Source organism: Hoplias malabaricus, chromosome 13 (genome assembly GCF_029633855.1).
Source record: "Hoplias malabaricus isolate fHopMal1 chromosome 13, fHopMal1.hap1, whole genome shotgun sequence".
NCBI lineage: Eukaryota > Metazoa > Chordata > Actinopteri > Characiformes > Erythrinidae > Hoplias > Hoplias malabaricus.
Window position 1 is genome coordinate 29839020 of NC_089812.1, and position 20623 is coordinate 29859642.

At 39.4% G+C, this 20623-nt stretch overlaps 2 protein-coding genes across 3 annotated transcripts; one reads left to right on the forward strand and one right to left on the reverse strand.

The window, feature by feature from the left end:
- Positions 1-706: 706 nt before the first annotated feature.
- Positions 707-8539, reverse strand: LOC136664563 (chromobox protein homolog 6-like). Its single transcript, XM_066641814.1, has 5 exons — positions 8319-8539; positions 7158-7201; positions 6997-7062; positions 6262-6328; positions 707-6171 (listed from the first exon to the last, which is right to left on the reverse strand). Exons 1-5 carry the CDS (start codon positions 8385-8387, stop codon positions 4927-4929), a joined length of 1491 nt encoding a protein of 496 aa, XP_066497911.1. The 5' UTR covers positions 8388-8539; the 3' UTR covers positions 707-4926.
- A 204-nt stretch (positions 8540-8743) lies between these two features.
- baiap2l2a (BAR/IMD domain containing adaptor protein 2 like 2a) lies at positions 8744-19771 on the forward strand. 2 transcript variants are annotated; one of them, XM_066642892.1, is made up of 16 exons: positions 8744-8851; positions 10613-10660; positions 10755-10815; positions 11339-11414; positions 11847-11933; positions 13457-13518; positions 13647-13718; positions 13821-13901; positions 15211-15342; positions 17428-17532; positions 17634-17691; positions 17785-17992; positions 18265-18330; positions 18414-18570; positions 19216-19259; positions 19383-19771. In XM_066642892.1, the coding sequence occupies exons 3-16, from the start codon at positions 10762-10764 to the stop codon at positions 19456-19458; spliced, it is 1278 nt and encodes a 425-aa protein (XP_066498989.1). In that variant the 5' UTR covers positions 8744-8851; positions 10613-10660; positions 10755-10761; the 3' UTR covers positions 19459-19771. The 2 variants fall into 2 exon arrangements, with proteins under 2 accessions (XP_066498989.1, XP_066498988.1); XM_066642891.1 differs by having other exon boundaries at positions 10613-10815.
- Positions 19772-20623: the final 852 nt, after the last annotated feature.

Consider the following 20623-nt stretch of genomic DNA (forward strand, 5'->3'; position numbering starts at 1 on the left):
TGAACGACTGCAGAGAAAATGAAATAACATTTCTGCATGCAACAAAACATTTTTAACTCCGAAAAAAGACGTCGGGTTGAAGGTTAAGTAAAATACTCAAAGTCTATTTGAGTCATTGTAGTAATGGGGAATAAAAAACGCCGAACTTAAAATATCCACTGGCAGCAAACAAAAATGCTGTCCTCTCTCTGCGTGCCGTCATTATTTTATTGGAACTGTGCAGTCAGCGGTCAAAAAGTTCAAGAAACCGCACATTGGCGGGTGTCGCACGTTGGAAGTTGTGACGTGTATTAAGAGCGACAAAAATATTTTAAATATTACAATATTTTAGATGTTACAAGATCGCCATAATCTTCATAGAAATACATTTTGAAAATGAACGAACCAAAATAAAATACATTTTAATTAAATACTCATTAATTATTTTCAAAAGCTGAGCCGCATCAGAGGGATCAAAGAGCCGCGGGTTGCCGACCCCTGGTCTAAGATCACCATTAATGCAGGGTAATTAGACTCTCAGCATTGAGCTGTGGAGCAGTGGCACCGTGTGTCAAATGCAAATACGCTGATGATTTGATATGACATGATTTCGTGAGGTCATTAAAACAATGACTTTAAAAGGAGCTTGGAAGCTTAGTCTTTACTCAGAACTGGAGAACAATAGATCATTCCGCCAGTTGAAACATATTCACATTCTATATCTGATCATTTTACATTGAGAAGTGGGTAAAAAATAACTCCTACAGGACACAACAAAAACATAATCTGCAAAAACCACAAACAAGTATTTATTCAGATTTTTTTTACAAGCTAACCTAGGCTCACTACTGTAGAGAAGTACAAAAGTCAATGGTTTTGTCCCCCACACACTTTAGAAAAACTGTACAGAATACTCAATCAAGCTGCTTTTTTACACCATTATAAAATCAACCATTAAATTATTTTTAAAAAATCATTTATAGCACAAACTGATATCAATCCAAATTCCTTTTCTGAGGCTACAACATTCACAACAGAAAGACCACCAAGACTTACACAGACAGACTGCTTTTAAAAATACCTCGGGTGTACAATTCAATCAGCATTAATACTGCAGCACTATAAATAGATAAGGCAGAATTGAATATTATAGATCAAATTTAAGCTATTTATATCATTCTATAGCCTCTGCATCTCTTTCTCTCTCTCTCACACACACAAGCACACATTCAATCTGCAGAGAAGCCAAAAGTAAGCTGTGTATTTAAAACATGGATGAAAGATAGACTTGATGAAAGAGCCCCATTTGAAAAATTAAAGGGCCATTACATAACAGAGCTCCTCAAATACACAGTGAGATGGTGTTACCCTAAATGCACCACCATGTGACAGTGCACGCAGACATTTCATTTGAAAATGGGCATGCGACCCTGTGATCTATTATAAAAGTGACAGTTACACTTAAAATACATTTCACATATTTCAGCTCAGTCTTTTCGTCCAAGAGTCTCTGCAAAAAGTGTGATGCGAGTGATTTTTAAGGCCAGTTCATCTTGCAGTCTGTTGATGCTGGACGCACACAGAATCACGCCAGCACACTGTCTTTGCATGATTAAATAAATTAAAATAACAAAATAAAATCACAATAGCATTCATTTTCTTCTTTAAATAAGAATCAATACACACTGCCAAAGGTTGAACATATTAAGTGCAGTAAAGTTCAATTAATAAAATGATCAAGCAGAAAAAAAAAACCCTTAACAATACATATGGCTGTCATGCACATAAGTCTAATAATAATCATAATCAGGTAAAAGCTCCCAATCTCTACAAGACATCACAAGGAATGAGAGAAATGTTGTTATGCCGGTGTAATCTTGAGTGGACATCTAGGTCCAAGTTCAGCATATGAATTACAAGTTGATAGCTGGTTGTTTGGCTAGTTGCGGGGGAACTGTCCTGGCAGGCATTTCAACATGGAAGATTGTTCCAGTGTCTGCCTGTGAATATTGGGGTTTCTGAAGGGGGTTAGTTGAGCTCTAGACCAGCTTTACTTCCGTGGAAAGAGCTGACACTGAAGCTAGGAGCGAGTCTATAGTGGCATAAGCTAATATGTCATAGACGGCTCCAGTTCAGCACCCTGCAGCAACAAAATGTTCTTAAATGCCCATTAAGAAAAAAGAAAAACAAATGGATTCATTAATAAGTGCATGACTGTGCCAGTGAGAAGTGCTAAGCAGGGGAAGTTATTCTAATTCAGAAAACTAGGTCTGGTCAGGAGTGGCCAATACGCAGCACAGTTTGGTGGTTTCCAAGCTTAAACTCACCTTCTACATCAGGCAAATAACAGCTGGGCTATACCAGGTGTGTTTAAGCAGGGAAATAACTCAAATGTACCTCACATTGGCCCTCTAAGCCCAGAGCTGATAACCAAGGAGCCTGCTTTTATGATCTCTCTGGACCTAAACTCTGTATTCATTGTGTAAACAAGTGCCAACAGAATATAACTTAATTACAATTAGAAGTGATTATAAGATTACAAAGTACATAGCTAGTAGTACAAGCCTTACACGTGTCACGTTTCATTCTATAAATAGGAAGGGCCAGCTTATTTCCTTGTGCACTGAACAACTAAATTTCTCATGTAGTTAACAGTATTTGTGAAGCATATCATGCCACCATGCTGGAAGGATGAGGGCTACTAATGCCACATTACCCAACAACTCAGCACCTAATAACTGCCACATAAGATGAACCACACATAAACTCTGGAGAATCTCAAGCGTATTGGTCCGGAGATGTCTCAGAGTGGTCTTTCGCATATGCAACACACAGTGGGAAATTTTCTCTCAGGCTCGCTCTCGCAGCAGATGAAATGAGTGATTTAGGTGTGGACCTCTGAACATTTCCCACTCTGTCCTCATATGCACTGACTCTGACCGTTCTTGGAGTTTTACTAGAGGATTAGGAGGATAAAGTTGGGGTAATGTCTGGGACGAATGTTGCGGGAGGTAGTTTTCTCACTCACAGCCCCTCCGGGTAAACTCTGGAACATCTCTGGACTACTGTGCAAATGCGAAAGGGGCATTAGATTCATTGTTAACAACTGTGAACTCTCTATAATCCGACTACACACCAACACTTCGGTAAGTGTGCTACTGAAATGACCAAGCATATTTGTAATAACAACTCAGTCGTTTACAGTTTGAGAGATCCAACAAGAGAGCGCGTGATCATTCAGGAGAATACGGGTTGTAGAAACAGATGTTCTTGAGTTCTTATCAATGCCAAAGTTGCCCGGCAGGCCGATGCACAAGAAGATGTTTGTCTTTTGCGGTCTATGACTTTTCTTTTAGTCTCCATATCTCATTCCATATCTTCCTCTTCTTGTGGTAAGTCTTTGCTTCCTGTTTTAAAACATGTTGGTTAGCAGTGTGCGGCTCATGGGTTTGGGGGTTGTCTTTAATTAAAGTCTAACTGGAGGGTAAGACAATTCTATCAGCATGGGAATGAGATCAAAACTCTTTTCTCTTTACAACTGCCACATGGTGGCCAGCACTACTTGTCTCGGAGGAATACAGGGTCTGCCTTCAAATGCCCCCTGCTGAGCTCTCACACTCACTAAAGCTCGGTGAGCGAAAAGAACAATAGAGGCGATTGCAGAACTGGTAATGTGACTCGTCCGTTCCAGCTGGGCCAGGACCACATGCGGAACAAGAACACGCTTGATCTCCACTGTAATTTGTACTGTAAAGCTGCAAATGTATCATGTCTCCCTCAGCTGATATTAACCTACAAAGTTGCAGTAACTGACCTAATAATAAAAGCATGTTGCAATTCGACTCACTGAACTAAGCAGAGAAATTCCCAATTGTCAATCCATTACATATTTGTGTAAGCAGAAAAAGACATTAATATGCTATGAACACATTTTTTTTGCCAACAGATTTGGCAGATTAAAAATAGAAAATAGCTTTTGCCCTGTTTGGAAGTGCTGTTTTTCTTAATATGCGATTACTCAGTTGCACATGAGTACTAAAGCAAAAGGGAAGTATTAACTGAACATCTAAGGATTCATTTAGTTAAAGAAAATATCAATATAACGTTTAACCGTAAAACAAGTGCTTAAAATGCATTTACTCCTCAGGTTAAATCTAGCCTCCCTAGACAAGTCAAAATAATAGACAGTCAAGCTTATTTTCGTTTTCATGAGGATTAAACAGAATATAAAATAAAATGAACTCAATTCAACCAGAACATTCATACTTTGTTTCTCCCTGTGTCCTAAAAGTAGAGCCGTAATGCCAAACTTTTAAACTACAGGGCTGGGTATAAAGCCCTATGGGAAAGGCTGAGATAAGCCTATTATTACTGTTGTGCCATAAAAAAGTGTTAGGTGCTTTCAGACAGTTGATCATTACACCAGCGACTGTGGTGGCAATGCTGGCCAAACACACCCAAATACCTTCATGCGCTGCTCTCAATGTTTGAACACATGTATACACGTACATGGCCATATAAAACAATCTAAGAAGCACCGCAGCAACAATATCATGAAATATGCAATCCTCTTCTTCCGGCTGTGGATATTGTAGATGTGCAGAGGTCAACATTTGACAGCTGATCTAGATAAAGTCTAGGGAGGGAGCTACTTCACTCTGATTTCTTTCCCTGTAGCTAATATTAAGGCGCAGTTGTTTACTGAGCGTTCTGTCAGTATGACATTTGATCTCACAATTCTGTAAGACATAAGGGGCAAAGAAAACATTTTCAGCATTCCTCTCCTTTCACATTTGTCAAGGCAAAGCTATAATACTCTAATGGGAGCATGAGAAAAATGTAATAATGCCGCAACTGGATTTAAGGAATATAAAGGAAATACATCCCCTAGATAAAGGCAGTACATATGGCACCTTTGTTTACAGTTTGTTTTGTTTTTTTTGGTTGTCATGGTTGGTGTTTTGTCTTATTTGAAGCAGATAAATGATTAGCATAGCATGGAGAAGAGGCTGTTGGGGGTAGTCCATGAGGATGGCAAAACTCTTTGATAGTGACAGTGAGAAGGTTAGTTGTAACGTCCGTAACGACCACATTGGCACACTGTGTAGCCATCTCTGGATGCCAGTCTGGCTCCTCTTCTTCTGAGGCCTCTTCAGATACAGGAATCTCTGGAAGCTTGGGCTGACGATGGCGACAGAAAGGATGGTGGCGCTTAGCTCGCCTGTCGCTCCCATGAGGAACTGAGAGGTCAAGGATGCGTTCGTTGTCTTCAGATGAAGATGACGATGATGATGATGAGGAGAACATGGGAGAAGAAGGGAGGACAGATTGGGCTGAAGAAGAATTGGGTTTCGAGTCTGTTAGCATAATGCTGGGTTTAGAAGGGGGCAAAATGGCAGGATTCACCTCAGACATCGGGTGGGCTAAAGAAGGTTTCTGGGACTGCACTGACGACGTGAGCTGACTTTCACTGTCAGAGACTTCGGAGCTGGAAGCAGACTGAGGAGGTTCACTTAGTGCTGTTGGAACATCAGAGCTCAGGACTTTTGAACTTTGAGACAATGATTGTGAAGTTGAAGACTTGACGCCTAGTTTGTGGCCACTCTGCTCGACTTTCAGTTGATTCCCAGAAGTGTCCATTGGATGAGCATCAAATGTTTTCCCAAACACTGCAAAACCAGCACCAGACACAGGAAGATGAAGGCCTCTATATGAAACATCCCCAAATCTCCTGCTCTTCCCAATCACCCTATTGCGAGACGGAATCTTTTGCCGTCCGAAATGGGATTGGTGTGCTGTGGTGTGTGTCCTCCGGTTATTGGCTGCGCCACCACTCCCAGGCTTGTCTATCACCTTCAGATTCAAGATCACTCTCCCCTTCTTGACCTCACGAGGTTTCACCTTCCTGTTGAGGATACGAACTGTCTCAGAGAAGGGGCTGAGCGAATGACCAACTGACTGGGTTAAAGGATCTGGACGGGGCAAAGGTCGCCGTGACATGCGATGACATCTGTGAATGTCCTTCTTCAGTTTTGGCTGGGTAGCTCCAGACTGCAGCTTAGCATTGGAAGGACAGCTAGGTGGGTAAGAGGGTGTGGGAAGGGGTGGTGGTGGAGGTTTGGATGACGGCTGGGGTCGAGTGTGTTTGAACTCAGGAACTCGGGGGGAGCTGTCTGTAGCCTGTGCTCTAGACTAGAGAACAAACATACATATGGAGAATGAGAAGAATGTAAATAAATGGGACATTTTCTTTCAAGATTAAACTATTTCATATCGACCAACCTTCAGAAGCAGTGTTTTAGGCTTGGGTCCCCTCTTCTTTGGCCCATAAAGTTCCTGTTCTCTTTCCCTGATTGAAAAGACAAGAAGATACCACATGGAATCTGCTTTTAATAATTTTAGTCTGTATATATATATATATATATTTTTTTTAGCTTTTTTTGTAGCTGTGTATTTTTAGTTTGACATGCATAAAAAGCAGCAACCAAAGGCAGCTCATAGCCAACTGTAGCTTATTTATGAGAGTAATGCTACATGAATCGAGATGACTGAGTACTTCTTGCAAGCATCCTTTAAACAGTCAACCACTGACTAATGCATACCACTTCAAACACTTGAGATCAACGGCTATAACAGCCTAACTGCTGTTATACTGCATACTGCAACAGTCACATCACACATCAGTAGTCAGAGTTAAGTGACTGTACTGACTCATTTTCCTCTATATGATGATTCTGCACCCTCAAACAGCATTTATCATGGGTGACTTTTGATGCATGGTGCACTACAACCCTTCCTTTCCTGCTTGTTTCCACATATAGGTCTATTGTGTTCAAAATAAACAACATAATGTCCAAATTATTGTTTTCATACTGGGTGCCATTTTTTCTGTGAAAATGTATTGGTGACCACTCAAACTTAGGGATGTTTCACCCTCTCTTGGATGTTACCATTAAGGAAATACTAGGTTTTGTCATGACAGCAGCAGAAAATTTAGAGGGGAAGTGTAAAACTCACTTTTGTTCAAAAGCTGCTACAAGACGTTCATCAAGAATGTTTTCCTCTGGCTCCCATGTACTGTATCTGTAAAAAGCAAAGAGAAATTGCAATCATTTTTGTTTAACAACTATAACTATTACCGTTCATATTTTCAATGATCAAATTTGCAGAAGACTTACTTTATAGCCCATCCTTTCCATTTAACTAAGTATTCCATTCGACCCTGCGTTTAAAATAAGGACACATGGTTAGAATATAATCTAAGGCACCCACACATGAAAGTAGGCCAGTCTTGAAGAAACTGCAAGATTATGAATTTGCAAAATGTGTGCAGATGTGAAATTACTGACAGATTTCAGTTCTTATCTCCAGATTTTAGCTATCATAACAGAATTAATCTAATTTAAAAAAAATCTCATCCTTCCTCTGCTCTTTGTCACGACAGCAGGACACATTTCATATATTTTAGGCTCTAGGTTCAATAATTTCTGACATAGACCAAGAATAAATGTATACAACATAAGAAACTGTGACGCTGTCTACCTTTCACAGTGCATTTTGTTATAAATTGATAAGAAATCATTGTCAATTATTGTCGTTTGGTGTCACTTCCAAGTTAAATCAATACGTGTCTACCTTTTATTCCATTTGTATATATATGAATAACCTGACAGTTGAGAGCTGTCGGTGTTTTATAACATATATTTTATATACATATATTACACAATTTCGTCTTTGCCTGGTTCCGTTGAATTTTATTTGCTGTAAGTCTGTTATATTATTTTGTTATTTGCTTTAACCTTGCTCTTAATGCTGACAGACATGGTTATTCGTTTATTGTAACTTTTAACATACACCGCTATAAATGAGTCGTTGCTCTGAGGGTTAAACAATCATTGTATGAGTAAATAAAATGAATATATACGGTAACTTCACACTTTCAGAGCAAAATTATCGCGTTGTTGTGAGTACAGTCCACTCTTTGTCAGAATTAGCAATCCGAGCAGACACAAAACAGCTGGCGCCGTCAGAGCTAGCGTTAGCTAGCAGGCTACATCCCATCATTTCAGTCCAATACAAACGACACATGCCGACAACAGAAAACAGTGGCGTGAAGACGGGTGTTAAAGGTTTGTTCCGCTAATCAGTGAACCTCCAAACGGTTTTAAAAAAGCGGGGCATTACTCTGTGTTGCAGACTACGCTGTAAAACAGCTTTGTGGCTGGATTGAGTCTGCTAGCTGAAGTTTAATCGTGAGGAAAGGTAGGCCGCAGGAAAATCAAACCTAATCGTGTTTCTATATATACGTATGTATATAAAAAAGAATAATAATGCTCCACCTTGCGGACACGGCGTTTGAGGATGGCCTCGGCGGCGAAGACCCGGTCCCCGGCCGCGGACAGCTCCATGTTTCTGGCGCAGGAGAGCAGGTAGAGCCGAGGAGCTGCAGGAGGAAGGAGGATCCAGAAAACCAAGCGACACACACTCAAACACTTACACAGAAACACACTCACAAAGTCTATGACACAGAAGCTGGCCACTCAGAGCAGCCCACAGCAGTTCCCATATTCACTGCACTGATGTCCGAGTCATTCTTCTGAACCGATTCTGTGCTATGAATTATTCGAACCGTTTCAACCCTCCGGGTCGAATTTTCTGCAGTGGTTGTCTACGCTAGATACGTCTTTGCTACGACTCTCTGTACAGCATCTTCTATGCAGTAAAGACAAGAGTCTGCATTTTAATCTCACAAAATAGCAGAAAGGTTTAATTTGTAACAATAATTTGTTTTCTCTCTGAAAATTCGCAAAGTCGACTTAGTGACAAAAAAGAGCTGAATATTCGAAAGTGCCCAGACGTTGTGAAAACAAAGGTAACGGCAACATTGCATAAACTGAAAACCCATAAAAAATAGGACAGTCTGGTCATTTATCTGTGTTCAGGCAGTCATAATTCCCATCAAATGTTCAAGTTTGAATTAGCAGTAATTCTGGCTTAAACATGTTTTTTTTTTTAGATTTTAAACTGTATTCCAGCTAACATTTTTAAATATCAGTGGATTGCAGTGAGTCCTACATGAAATATAAATATGAGACCTGTAAAACAGCTATTATTTTTTGTTTATAACACAATAAACTCTTTTTAATAACCTGTGGTCCTACTAATGTAATATATTGTGGTCTGAGTGATGTTTATTTGTTCAGTTTAGGCTATTGGTCTAGGCTAAATTGCTAAATAAACTGAGGGTTTTTAAAAAATAATATGTGCTTTTCCAATTTCTGTCTTTTCATTATGATACAGTGAATACAGTGAAATTACATCAAATTTACTCCAGCCTAATTCCCACTTTTGTCTGCATTTGTCTCTTTGCGGAAGTCTCTTGCCTCTGTTGTTGACTGGTGTTGTGACTGAGCATCTTTGCAAGGGAAATTAATATGCAAAATAGCCCCCTGTTTGGCCTGGAGTGTGGTATTTGTCTGTCTTTCAAGCCCATTCAGTCCATGTATAAACAGGATTTTCCACCAGCAGATGACAGCTTCATATTTGCCTAGTGCAGGCATTAGGCGTAGATGTTGTGTACACCAATTCAGTTATGTTCAAGGGGAAAGAGCATTTAAAACAAAGAAACACAACATTCTAGAAGAACCTGCTTGCAAAGACACCCAGCTGCATCAACCAATCACAAACTTGCATCTAGTTCCGCACCCCATAGCCACACCTACCAATCACCAACAAGCATCATGTTCACCACTACACCCACACCCACCAATCAAAAACACCTATCATATCCATTCCTACAGCCACACCAAGCAACCACAACCACATACATAATTTTACCTCATAGCCTCACTGACCAATTGCAAATATACTACATGTTCACCCCACATCCTGACCAAACAATCACAAACATAATTCATGTTCACCTCTACTGTCTCACCAACCAATCACAAACAGGCTTTGTGTTTGTCTTTACAGCAATACAAACCAATCACAAACAGGCATTGTGTTCACCTCTACTGCCTCACAAACAGGCATCATTATTTCAACCACGGACACTACAACCACGGTAGCACTGGTTTGATATAATGAATGGAAAATTGTGAAGAATGTGATAAACTTAAGTGAAAATCAGTAATTTAATTATATGGTAATTATCTTAGGATTCTACAAAGAAATACTGGATGCAAAATCTGCACATGTCTGCAAGGAAACCACTTAAATGACAATAACCTGAAAAAAAAGCCAGCACACTTAAAGAAAATTAACTCTTTGAATTGGTCAGTTTTAAATCAATTTCACTTACTGTTTATTAAACAATTTGGATGAGCACAAGTACACATTGGTCACAAATTTATCTTTATTTATCATTTAAACTGAGAACAACTGGAAAACATATTTTAGTGTTTATGTCCAGAAAAGACTAATGTCTTAGGACACTGATCTAAACGAACAATTGTTTGTGGCACCTGGATAAACCACACCCACACCTTTACTATACTCTGTTCAATAATTCACCGCTCAAAACGGTATCAATAGCTCTCTCTCTCTCTCTCTCTCTCTCTCTCTCTCTCTCTCTCTCTCTCTCTCTCTCTCTCTCTCTCTCTCTCTCTCTCTCTCTCTCTCTCTCTCTCAGGAGCAGAGGGCACCAGTAATTCACAGTCACAGACACTGCTGAAGGAAGGTTGAAGGATTGTTACTCTGAGAGTTTGGTGTTGTTAATAGATTGCTGTTGTTGCTCATAACACTTTATTTATTTACATTGTGTAATAACTAAGTGGCAGAATGTCAGGACAAAACAGTGACCAGTTGCATCGCTCGACACTGAGAATATACATGGTGAGTTTATATATCTTTATAGTAAATAATTGGTCAACACCTCAGTGGGTTGTTTATATTTCATAAAGAGAAAACCAATTGTATTAGCATTAGCATAGTTTAATTAGAATCTACTCTCATGAAAGAGTTTATTTGAAATAGTATGTTTTAGATACTGTAATAGGACACGTAAAGAAGGTTAGCCTTAACAGAATGTGTATATCTTTCTATACCAGCCACACGGACAATAGCAAACTTTATTTATTTGTTAATTTAGAGCAGACTGGTCTCATAAGCACTCACTGTAGAATAAAAGCAAACTTAAAGCTAACAACTTATTAGATTGACATTTTCACACACCGCTGGTATATAGTGGCCTTGGGTTATATTGATGTCCTGAGTGAAGTACAAATTGTCTACAGAAAAAAACAACAACAAACAAAACCAAACTTTATTCCTTATATCAACTGAACAAATGCAGAAGCTGTAAGTAAAAGTAATTAAGTAAAAAATAATAATCTCAATCTTTCTTTCTCTCTCTCAGAGTCTGATGGATCAGTTTAACCCAAGCTTACAGAGGCTGGTTATGATGGGGAATAACTACATTCAGGCTTTCCAAGGTAATCAAGCTTAAACAAGTAAAAACAATGGAAGATGAAACAAAGAAGCAGAAAAAGTGAGTGGGAAAGAAGAATGGGAGAAACTGATCTTTGACCTCCCGGATGAGACAGCTGTTCAAAAAGGAACTGATCAATCATGTTTGTGAACATTTGGATAATACACGAGTCTGTGCGTCATACAGAGATAATCATGCCTCAATAATCCTTGATATGCTCATGTAAACCTAAAGCTCTTAAACCGAACTGTATTAGTCCTTAACAATTGGCATTTTCCTTGTTACTAAATCCAGGCCATGCTCTTGTTAATACTGAAAGAAAAAGCCAAAATGCTTCACATGACCCATGTATCTTTTCTTGACTGAAAAATCATTAAATACACTGGAGTGTAAATATACAGGCTAACATATTGCTATTATATATTTGTGTTTTTAGCTCTAGCTGTGGCCAGTGAAACCTATTTCCAGGCTCTTGCTAAGGTTGGGGAACAGGCCTTGCAAACTCTATCATCTCGTGTTCTGGGTAACTATCAATTCTGAATTTCTCTTTAATTAATTTAATAAGTTATTTAATGTAATTTGTGTTTTTATGTATCAAAAATGGTCATAGTTTATTTCTACTGTGCTTCATGTCTGAATGAGAATCACAAAAACACAACAGTTAACACAGACACTTCTGCAGAAAGTAATATGTAGACAATAATTTTTGAAATTTTAACCTTAAATTTAATCATTTTAAATGTTAACACAATACATCAAACCAAAAATGCCAGACACAACCAATATTCCAATTCACAAATAACATGCACTGGATTTAGTTAATAGGCACATACATTTACAACAGTGAAATATATACATTACTTACTTTTGGCAACATTTTATGTGAATCTGATGTATCTAATGTAAGTAAATTCAATGTATGTTTTCAGTGCTTATTTATTTAAGTACACTATATCAATGCTGTTGGAACAGCATCCAAAATATCAGCAATACAGGAAATCAAAAGAATAAAAATGAATGGGAATTAATAGAATCTGTTTATCATGAAATTTTAACAACTTGAAAGGTTTTTATAAAATTCACCATCGTATATTTGATGGCAGACGTAAGTGACCTATCTGAGTGGTGGGCACCCATTTTTGCTAACAAACTCCATGGCCCACCGAGCCCTAAATGAACTCCACCCCCCACCCTTTGCTGCAGCAAGCAGCTGCTGCACACTTCCTTGCTGACTAACTGATTTTATTGCTGGTAATTAGCTGAATTGGAGGCTATGGCCTTCACACAGGCTGATACAGATCAACATTTATTATACACATGACACGTCGCTCTTTTCCCACAATATCTCACACACTGCATCATGTCACAGAGGAATGCTCTAAAACACATAGCACAATTGATCATTTATCATATGCGTCTATGTGTTAGAATGTGCATTTGTGAATAATTTGTACACTATGAGAGAGAGAGAAACAGATGGAAAATAACATACTGGGAGACAGAATAAGAAAGAAGGAAGGTGTGTGTGGGTGTGTGTGTGTGTAATGTTGCCGTATCAGGTATCAGGTCTGTGATAATAAATTACTAATGTGAACAGATCATCAGTTGCACTGTGTGTGTTTAACCTTTTAAAGCCTTAAACATAAACAGAGACATATACACACAGGTTTATTGTGATACATTTGATCATGGAGTCGTAAATGTATATTGTAAGTATTAGCTATAATATGTCCATTGACGATCAGAATTACGTAAGCTGAAATTTTTCCTCGATAACCAATAATATAAGGCCCTCTGTAGACAATGAAGTAAGTAGGATTTCAAGTGTTTGTTCTCTACATTCTTTAATATTATTATAACATTCATTCTTTTTATGAGACTATATATACAGTGGAACTTTATCTGGGTTTCTCCCCTCTGCTGGTTTGGTGACAATTTTGATGATCTACTGGGTCTTGGGCAGTTGTTAGGAGATCCCTCTCTGATGTGCTTCTGCTGTAATCTAAGCAGGTTCTCTATGACTGTGTAATGTTTGTGTTTTGGCAGGTGACATATTGATACAGATTTCTGAGAGTCACAGGAGGCTTAACAGTGAACTGGAAGGAGTGGTAACTCTTTAATGCACATTTCTCCATTCCCTACTCCACATTCCCATTCCTCATGTGCACAATACTATATAGAATGTATAATAAGTATGTTTACTAATGTATAATGTATGTGTGTGTCCATGCCTTAGTTTAGCTGGTTCCATAATGAAGTCCTCCAGGAAATGGAGAGAAATGTCAGGCTGGACAAAGACTACATTTTCGTCAGTAACACACCAACACCTCTGTTGTAAAAACACAATAACCGCATTAAAATACCTAATCTAACTTGAATAAAAAATGACATTGAATTCGATTAACTGTAGGAAAGTAAGAGGCACTATGAGATGGAGGTGAGGAACCAAGCTACAGCTTTAGAAAGACAGCTGAGGAGAGGTGGCTCTCAGGTACGTTTGTCATCAGTGTTTTATGTGAAATCATATCCAACCATTGAAACAAGTAAGAAATGTTCTCACAATGATGACTGTGACTCAGCATATAAAAGAGGCCACGCTGAGAAGGGTATAATAAACTGCCACACAGTATATATCCATTTTGTAAGTAATAATAATGACAAAGTATCCTATAATTATGACCTTGTATATAATAATTATGGGGTGGCACACTGGCATAACAGGGAGAGTTAATACCATAAGTCAGTTACTGAGTAACTGAGGCTCCAGGGCTATGATCCTTGCATCTGGTCAGTGTCTGTGTGTTTTCAGATTTCGGTGTGTTATCCCATGTCTGTGAGGGTTTCCTCCAGGTGCTTAAGGTTCCTCACACAGTCCAAAATCTCATGTTGGTAGGTCGGTTAGCTATGCACATTTAGTTATGTGTTAGTAAATGAGTGATTGGGTGTGTGAGTGATGCCCTGCGATGGACTTGGACTCTGTCCAGGGCATGTTCTTTCCTTGTGCTCAGTAATTTGGATGAGCTAAAGGCTCACCTCGACCCTGATCAGGATGGAGAAGTTGGAGAAAATGTATAAATGAACGAATGTCATAATTATGACTTACTTTCTCATTCATTCATTCATTCATTCATTCATTATCTTAGCGCATATCCAGTTCAGGGTCACGGTGGGACCAGAGCCTAGCTGGACTCATTGGGCACAAGGCGGGAATACACCCTGGAGGGGGCGCCAGTCCTTCACAGGGTAACACAGACACATTCACTCACACCTAAGAGTCGCCAATCACAGTCGCAAAACACTTTTGAGTCGCCAATCCACCTACCAACGTGTGTTTTTGGACTGTGGGAGGAAACCGGAGCACCCGGAGGAAACCCACGCGGACACAGAGAGAACACACCAACTCCTCACAGACAGTCACCCGGAGAGGGAATCAAACCCACAACCTCCAGGCCCCTGGAGCTGTGTGACTGCGACACTAACCTGCTGCACCACCGTGCCGCCCCTAATTATGTAATTATGAAAATTAATTAAGATGGTTACAATTATTTAAAATATTTGTCTTTTCATAGGAAAGTAACCAAGTTGAATTGTTTGGAAACATTTGTTCATACACTTTGTTGTATGAACAGAGACCTACACCTATAGCATGTGTATTACTGCATGTGTAATGGATGTATAATAGTGTCCTGTGAGAGATCTTTAAAAGCAGTAGAGATATCATGATTCCAGTAGTGACATGCGTGTGTGTGTGTGTGTAAAGAATTATGTTAATAATAACAGTGTACTGTGGGTGTGTGTAGGATGATGGTGAATATATACAGTTCCTCAGGGAGAGTCAGAGAGAGGCGCTGAAAGAAGAACAGAGGAGATATCGCTTTCTGGCTGAGAAACACTGCGGACTCACTCAGTCTATTGTGTATCTGATGAACAAGGTAAAACTTCAACTCGACTCCTGAAACTTTTAGATAACTAAGACAAAAGGTGCACAAAAAAAGCCTTATAGAACATTCTGATGGTTCATTGTAAAATTAAAGTATTGTTCTATTAAAATGTGCAATGGATTTGACTTCTGTGGGAATATTAAATTATTAAAAGTTAACATTATGTTAAACTGAGCTGAAGGCCTTAAATAGGAATGCTTTCAGCTTGAGTTTAAAGTTGTCGAAAGTCTGGGCTCTTCTCTATCTGGGTCCATTTAAGAGCATTGTGTAGCTAAACACCATTGCATTTTAAGTCATCACCAGAGGCAGGACTAACTGACTAGCTCCTAAAGATCTGAGAGTTCTGCTTGGCTCTTATTTCTGTAACATATCTGATAATAATATGCCAATCTTACAGCATGAAAAGATTTATAGACAATATACAGCATCTTAATGTCTGTTCTGTAATGGATTTGTACCCATTGTTAGGATTTAAGAATGGGGATGGGGAGTGGGGTAGATGTGGTCTCTTATTTTGCTCCTATTCATAAATCTGGCAGCTGCCTTGAATCACCTGAAGCTGTTTAATTGCCTTTTTTTGGAATTCCAGTTAGAAGATCATTACACATGTCAATCCTACTAGAAATAAAGGTGTGGTTTAGTCTGAAAATCTCTATAATTAGCAATTTTGTTGAGACAACAACACTTTATTTCTGTAAAACACCAATTCCCATCCCAGTCCCCCAGGACGCCCAGTGGGTCTAGGCTCATTGTTCTGTTCGATTTCCTTTAATAAGCACCGCATTCTTTAGCTAAAGAGATCGGAGAGCAGAATTAAAATGTTGGCTTTCTGGGTCTATTTGGAAACTGTTTGTGCTTTTAACAGACACAGCCGACATGTGCATTTACTGCATTTTGGGCAATGTTCATAAGACTACATTATACTGATATAAGCCTTTGATGACAACTAACATAAACCTACAGCAGAGGTCACGAATAGGCGGCCCGTGGTCCGAGTCCAGACCCAGACTCTATCCTATCCGGACATGGACTTCTAACTCATAAACTATTAAGAGCTGTTTAATTTCTAACAGAGTGTTTGTTTTAAATTGTATGACTCTTCTAGTCATTATGGTTCTGGTTTAGTGCTCCAGGAAATGATCAGACTAATTGCATATGATGAGCGCTGTGACTCGAATAAGTGACACACACAGGGCAGGGCTGCAGAGACCGCTGTCCTGGGGCCAGTAAAAATAGCCCAAAGGGACGTGATAAAAGCTCTTTAGGGACACCTTCAGGACGACAGTGTTGTGGGAGGTACAACCAGCATCTTTAAAAATAAAGGGAACGATTATGGGTTGAAATTTTCATATCGCTGAACATGGAATTCCCATCCTTCAGCAAAAAGAGCCAATCAGTTTGCTGTTAATGGATAAAGTCCAGCCCTCCAGCAATAAAAACCAATCAGAAATCAAGTTCAACTACAAGTCATTAGGTGCTTTATTTGCATATGCATTTATTTGTAAATTTTGCTTGAAATAAGAGGACATTTTATTTAGAGGATTTGTTATTTATAATATTTTTAAATCTTGTTGAAATGTAATTGAATTTGACGCATTCCCGCCTTTTGCCCAATGATTCCAGGTAGGCTCTGGACCCACCGCGACCCTGAACTGGATAAGCACTTACAGATAATGAATGAATGAATGATTTTGATTTGACATTTAGTTGTTAACTACATAAAATGTTGCTATAGCTACAAGGCTACTTCAATAGGCCAGATATGGCACTGATCATAATGCAGGTTATACATTATGTTCTAGACCTTGGCTTGAGAACATTTTCTCCAACTGGACTGTAATGAATTTTAATTAATTACTCCTGATCTTCTATGAACATCTATGAAGGTACATTCCAGCAAATGTCAGCTGTTCGAAAGGAATGGCTGAATGACCTATTGCCATCCAATATTAAGGGTTTTTTACAGCCCTGCTGAGCCACAGATAACATTTTAAAATTATTATTATCAGAGTATTTGACTTTTTTTATTATTATTTGAGTATCTTACTTAAGGAAATACTGTGCCTTTTGCCAAAGACAGGGGGCTCTCTGCAGCAAAGAGCGGAGGGATGGAGGGAGCAAGTGAGTCAAACCAGAGTGTCCAGGCCACGCACTCCATTATCAAGAATGGACGACAACACTGTGAGGCATTCATCAGAACTAACAGTAAATGCTATGAATGGATGAGGGTGCATAGTCCAAAAATACAAGCTAATTAATGCAGTTTCCTTATACATTCTCAGGTTGATAATCAAGTTAGTGCATGGGCAGAACAGTCTTTAGGCAGAGTGCCATCTAGAGGTGAGGAAACTTTGAGCACCAGTGCAACAGTGGTTTCAAATTACTGTTCTAAATCTTCTGTTTGAAAGATTTTCTCTCTCTCTCTCTCTCTAGGTCCCTCCCCACAGCCCACTCGTTCCCGCTCCAGCTCAATTGGAGATTCCCTGGGATTAGGTGGTGGTAGGATGATGCGAGCGCTGGTGCCATACCCACCCTCCTCTAACCCCACACTTCTGTCATTCTCCAGAGGGGAGATGATCACTGTGCTTGTGCCAGAGCCTCGAAACGGCTGGCTCTTTGGTCGTGCAGAAAGTTCCTCAAGGTGAGGAGAGACCCATTTAGCCCTGTTTTTATAGAGTACAATACATCATACAATGTGATAAAGCACATAAGAATGTTTCTCTAAGTGTACTTAAATCATCATAGCATTGTTTGAAGCTATGAAGCTAAATTGGTGGCTATTAATTACCATTACTTGTTATCTTCATTAGCCTAATACCACTAAAGAAGCAATCCTCAGACAATAAACATGCATTGGCTAACCTACTGATGGAAATTGAAGGAACGTTTTGTTGTATTTACAATTTTTTAAAGCCAGGGCTGGTTTCCGGCTGCCTATGTTGGCCCCATTGAGGACACACCTAGACCCCCTGAATCCAGGTATGGAAAGATCTCAGATTTTACTTTCTGTATCTCCTGCACAGATTAAGTTCTTTTAGATTGACTTTTACTTTCTCTTTCAGCAACAACTCTCTCAGAAGCAGCAGCAGCATGAGCAACCTTTTTGATCAACCAGCAAGCAGCAGAAGCAGTGTGGCTCCGCCTGCTCCCCCGCCACCACTGGCACAAACGAAATCAAACAACTTTCAGCCTGTAATACCTGCTCCTTCAGAAAGAAAAGTAAGCTCAGTAGACTTGGACAAAAATGGAATTAAAATGATGAACAATAAAAATAACACACTGAACAGTAGGAAGCCAATGTATTGGCTGTATGTATGTAATTTATTGACAAACCTATTTAATCTAAAATACAAATGTTTGGTAAAACAGTGTATGCTGTTCTTCAGTAAGCTTACTGATATTTTTTGCTTTATATTGGCTCAGATTTTAATGCGTTAACCTACTTTAGCTAGAACTGATTGTTTGTCTTGTTTGTCAAGTTTAAATAGGTGTTTAGGGAACAGGCTGAGTGTGTTTTTTGATGAGTGTTAAATCAAAGTTCCCTGATTTGGCCAGCAGAGGCACTGTGGTAAAGTTCTGTTCTCCATGACGCCTCAGCCGTCTTTCTGGTGGATGGAGGGGGACAGCTCCAGCTGCTGAGGGTCTGTCAGTGTGTGTGGTGTGTGTTTGTTTGCAGATGTTGTTTTTGCATGGTATGTTTTCCTGTGGTTTTCATGTCTTAACAGCTACGATAAATGGCATGCTGTTTCTGCGTTTTGCCTTCAGATGCTGGTTATTGAAATTTTTGGACGTGTCAGAGTATGAAACTACAAAAGAAATCACAGCAGGTGGCTTTTAACATTAAATTTGTTGTTTTCTCTCCAGCAGAGACAAGATGACTTCAGGCCTCGACCAGAACTTTTCCCCAGGTAGAAATTAACTTAATGAACGTGAGATGGAATATTTTAAACAGAACAGATGTGAAAGTTGGGCTATAATCTGTGAATTGTGAATGGATAATTATTCTATATTTTGTGTGTTGCTTTTTCCAGAGGCACCAACCCTTTTGCCACAGTGAAGCTGAAACCCACAACCACCAATGACAGATCAGCTCCTCGAATATTTTAAAACATTGTCCAGTGAGAGATCAGCTGACTTCATCAAATTGCAAAACATCTGCAAAAACTGCTGCAATATTTTAGCTCAGATAGGACTCAAAGACTGGGATGATGTTTTATTTAGGGATGTGTTATAAATGCTTAGATAGCTGCTATGACGGAATGTAAATACAGCAATTGAAGGCATTAAAATGCAGGCACTATATTTCTTAGGGATCATACCAATGAGTAAATCATTCTCCAATTTTGAATTTATTTTGAAGCTGTTATGTGTGAACCTGAGGTTTTGAAACAGTTCAAAATGCATATTCTGTCAACTCATAAAGAGATTTTTTTTTAAAAATGTTATTATATCATATCAGAAATGCTACTCATACTGAATTAATTTAACATGCTTTTCTTGACAAGAAATCACTTTTTGCAGTGTGGGGTAATTTTTGTATGAATGTAATACAGTACTCATACACATCTGCAATAACATTACAATTAGCTACTTATTTCTACACTTGATGCATGCAGAGTAATAGACTGACTGCAGTCTGTAATTGTAGAATTAAAAAGTGCACTGACATGGCCGGTGGGGTGGACATGGTGCTAAAATAGAACATGTGTTTAAAAACAAGGAGGTCATTTTATGGCAGCTTGAATCATTCATTCATTCATTGCCTGTAACCGCTTATACAGTTCACACTTGGGGTGGGCCTGGAGCCTACTGAAAATCACTGGGCAAATGCAGGAACACACCCTGGAGGGTGACACGCACACACACATTGATTCACACACTCACACATATGGACACATTTTGAGACACCAATCTACCTACCAACGTGTGTATTTGGACCGTGGAAGGAAACAGGAGCACCCAGAGGAAACCCACGCGAACACAGGGAGAACACACCACACTCCTCACAGACAGTCACCCGGAGCGGGAGTTGAACCCACAACCTCCACTACGTGCTGCGCCATCCCAGATCGAATCATTCATTGATTCATTCATTCATTGTCTGTAACCGTTTATTCAGTTCAGGGTCATGGTGGGTCTGGAGCCTAGCCAGAATCATTGGCTGCAAGGCAGGAATACACCCTGGAGGGGGCGCCAGTCCTTCACAAGGCAACATGCATTCCCTCACACACTCACACCTACGGACACTTTTGAGTCACCAATCCACCTTGGA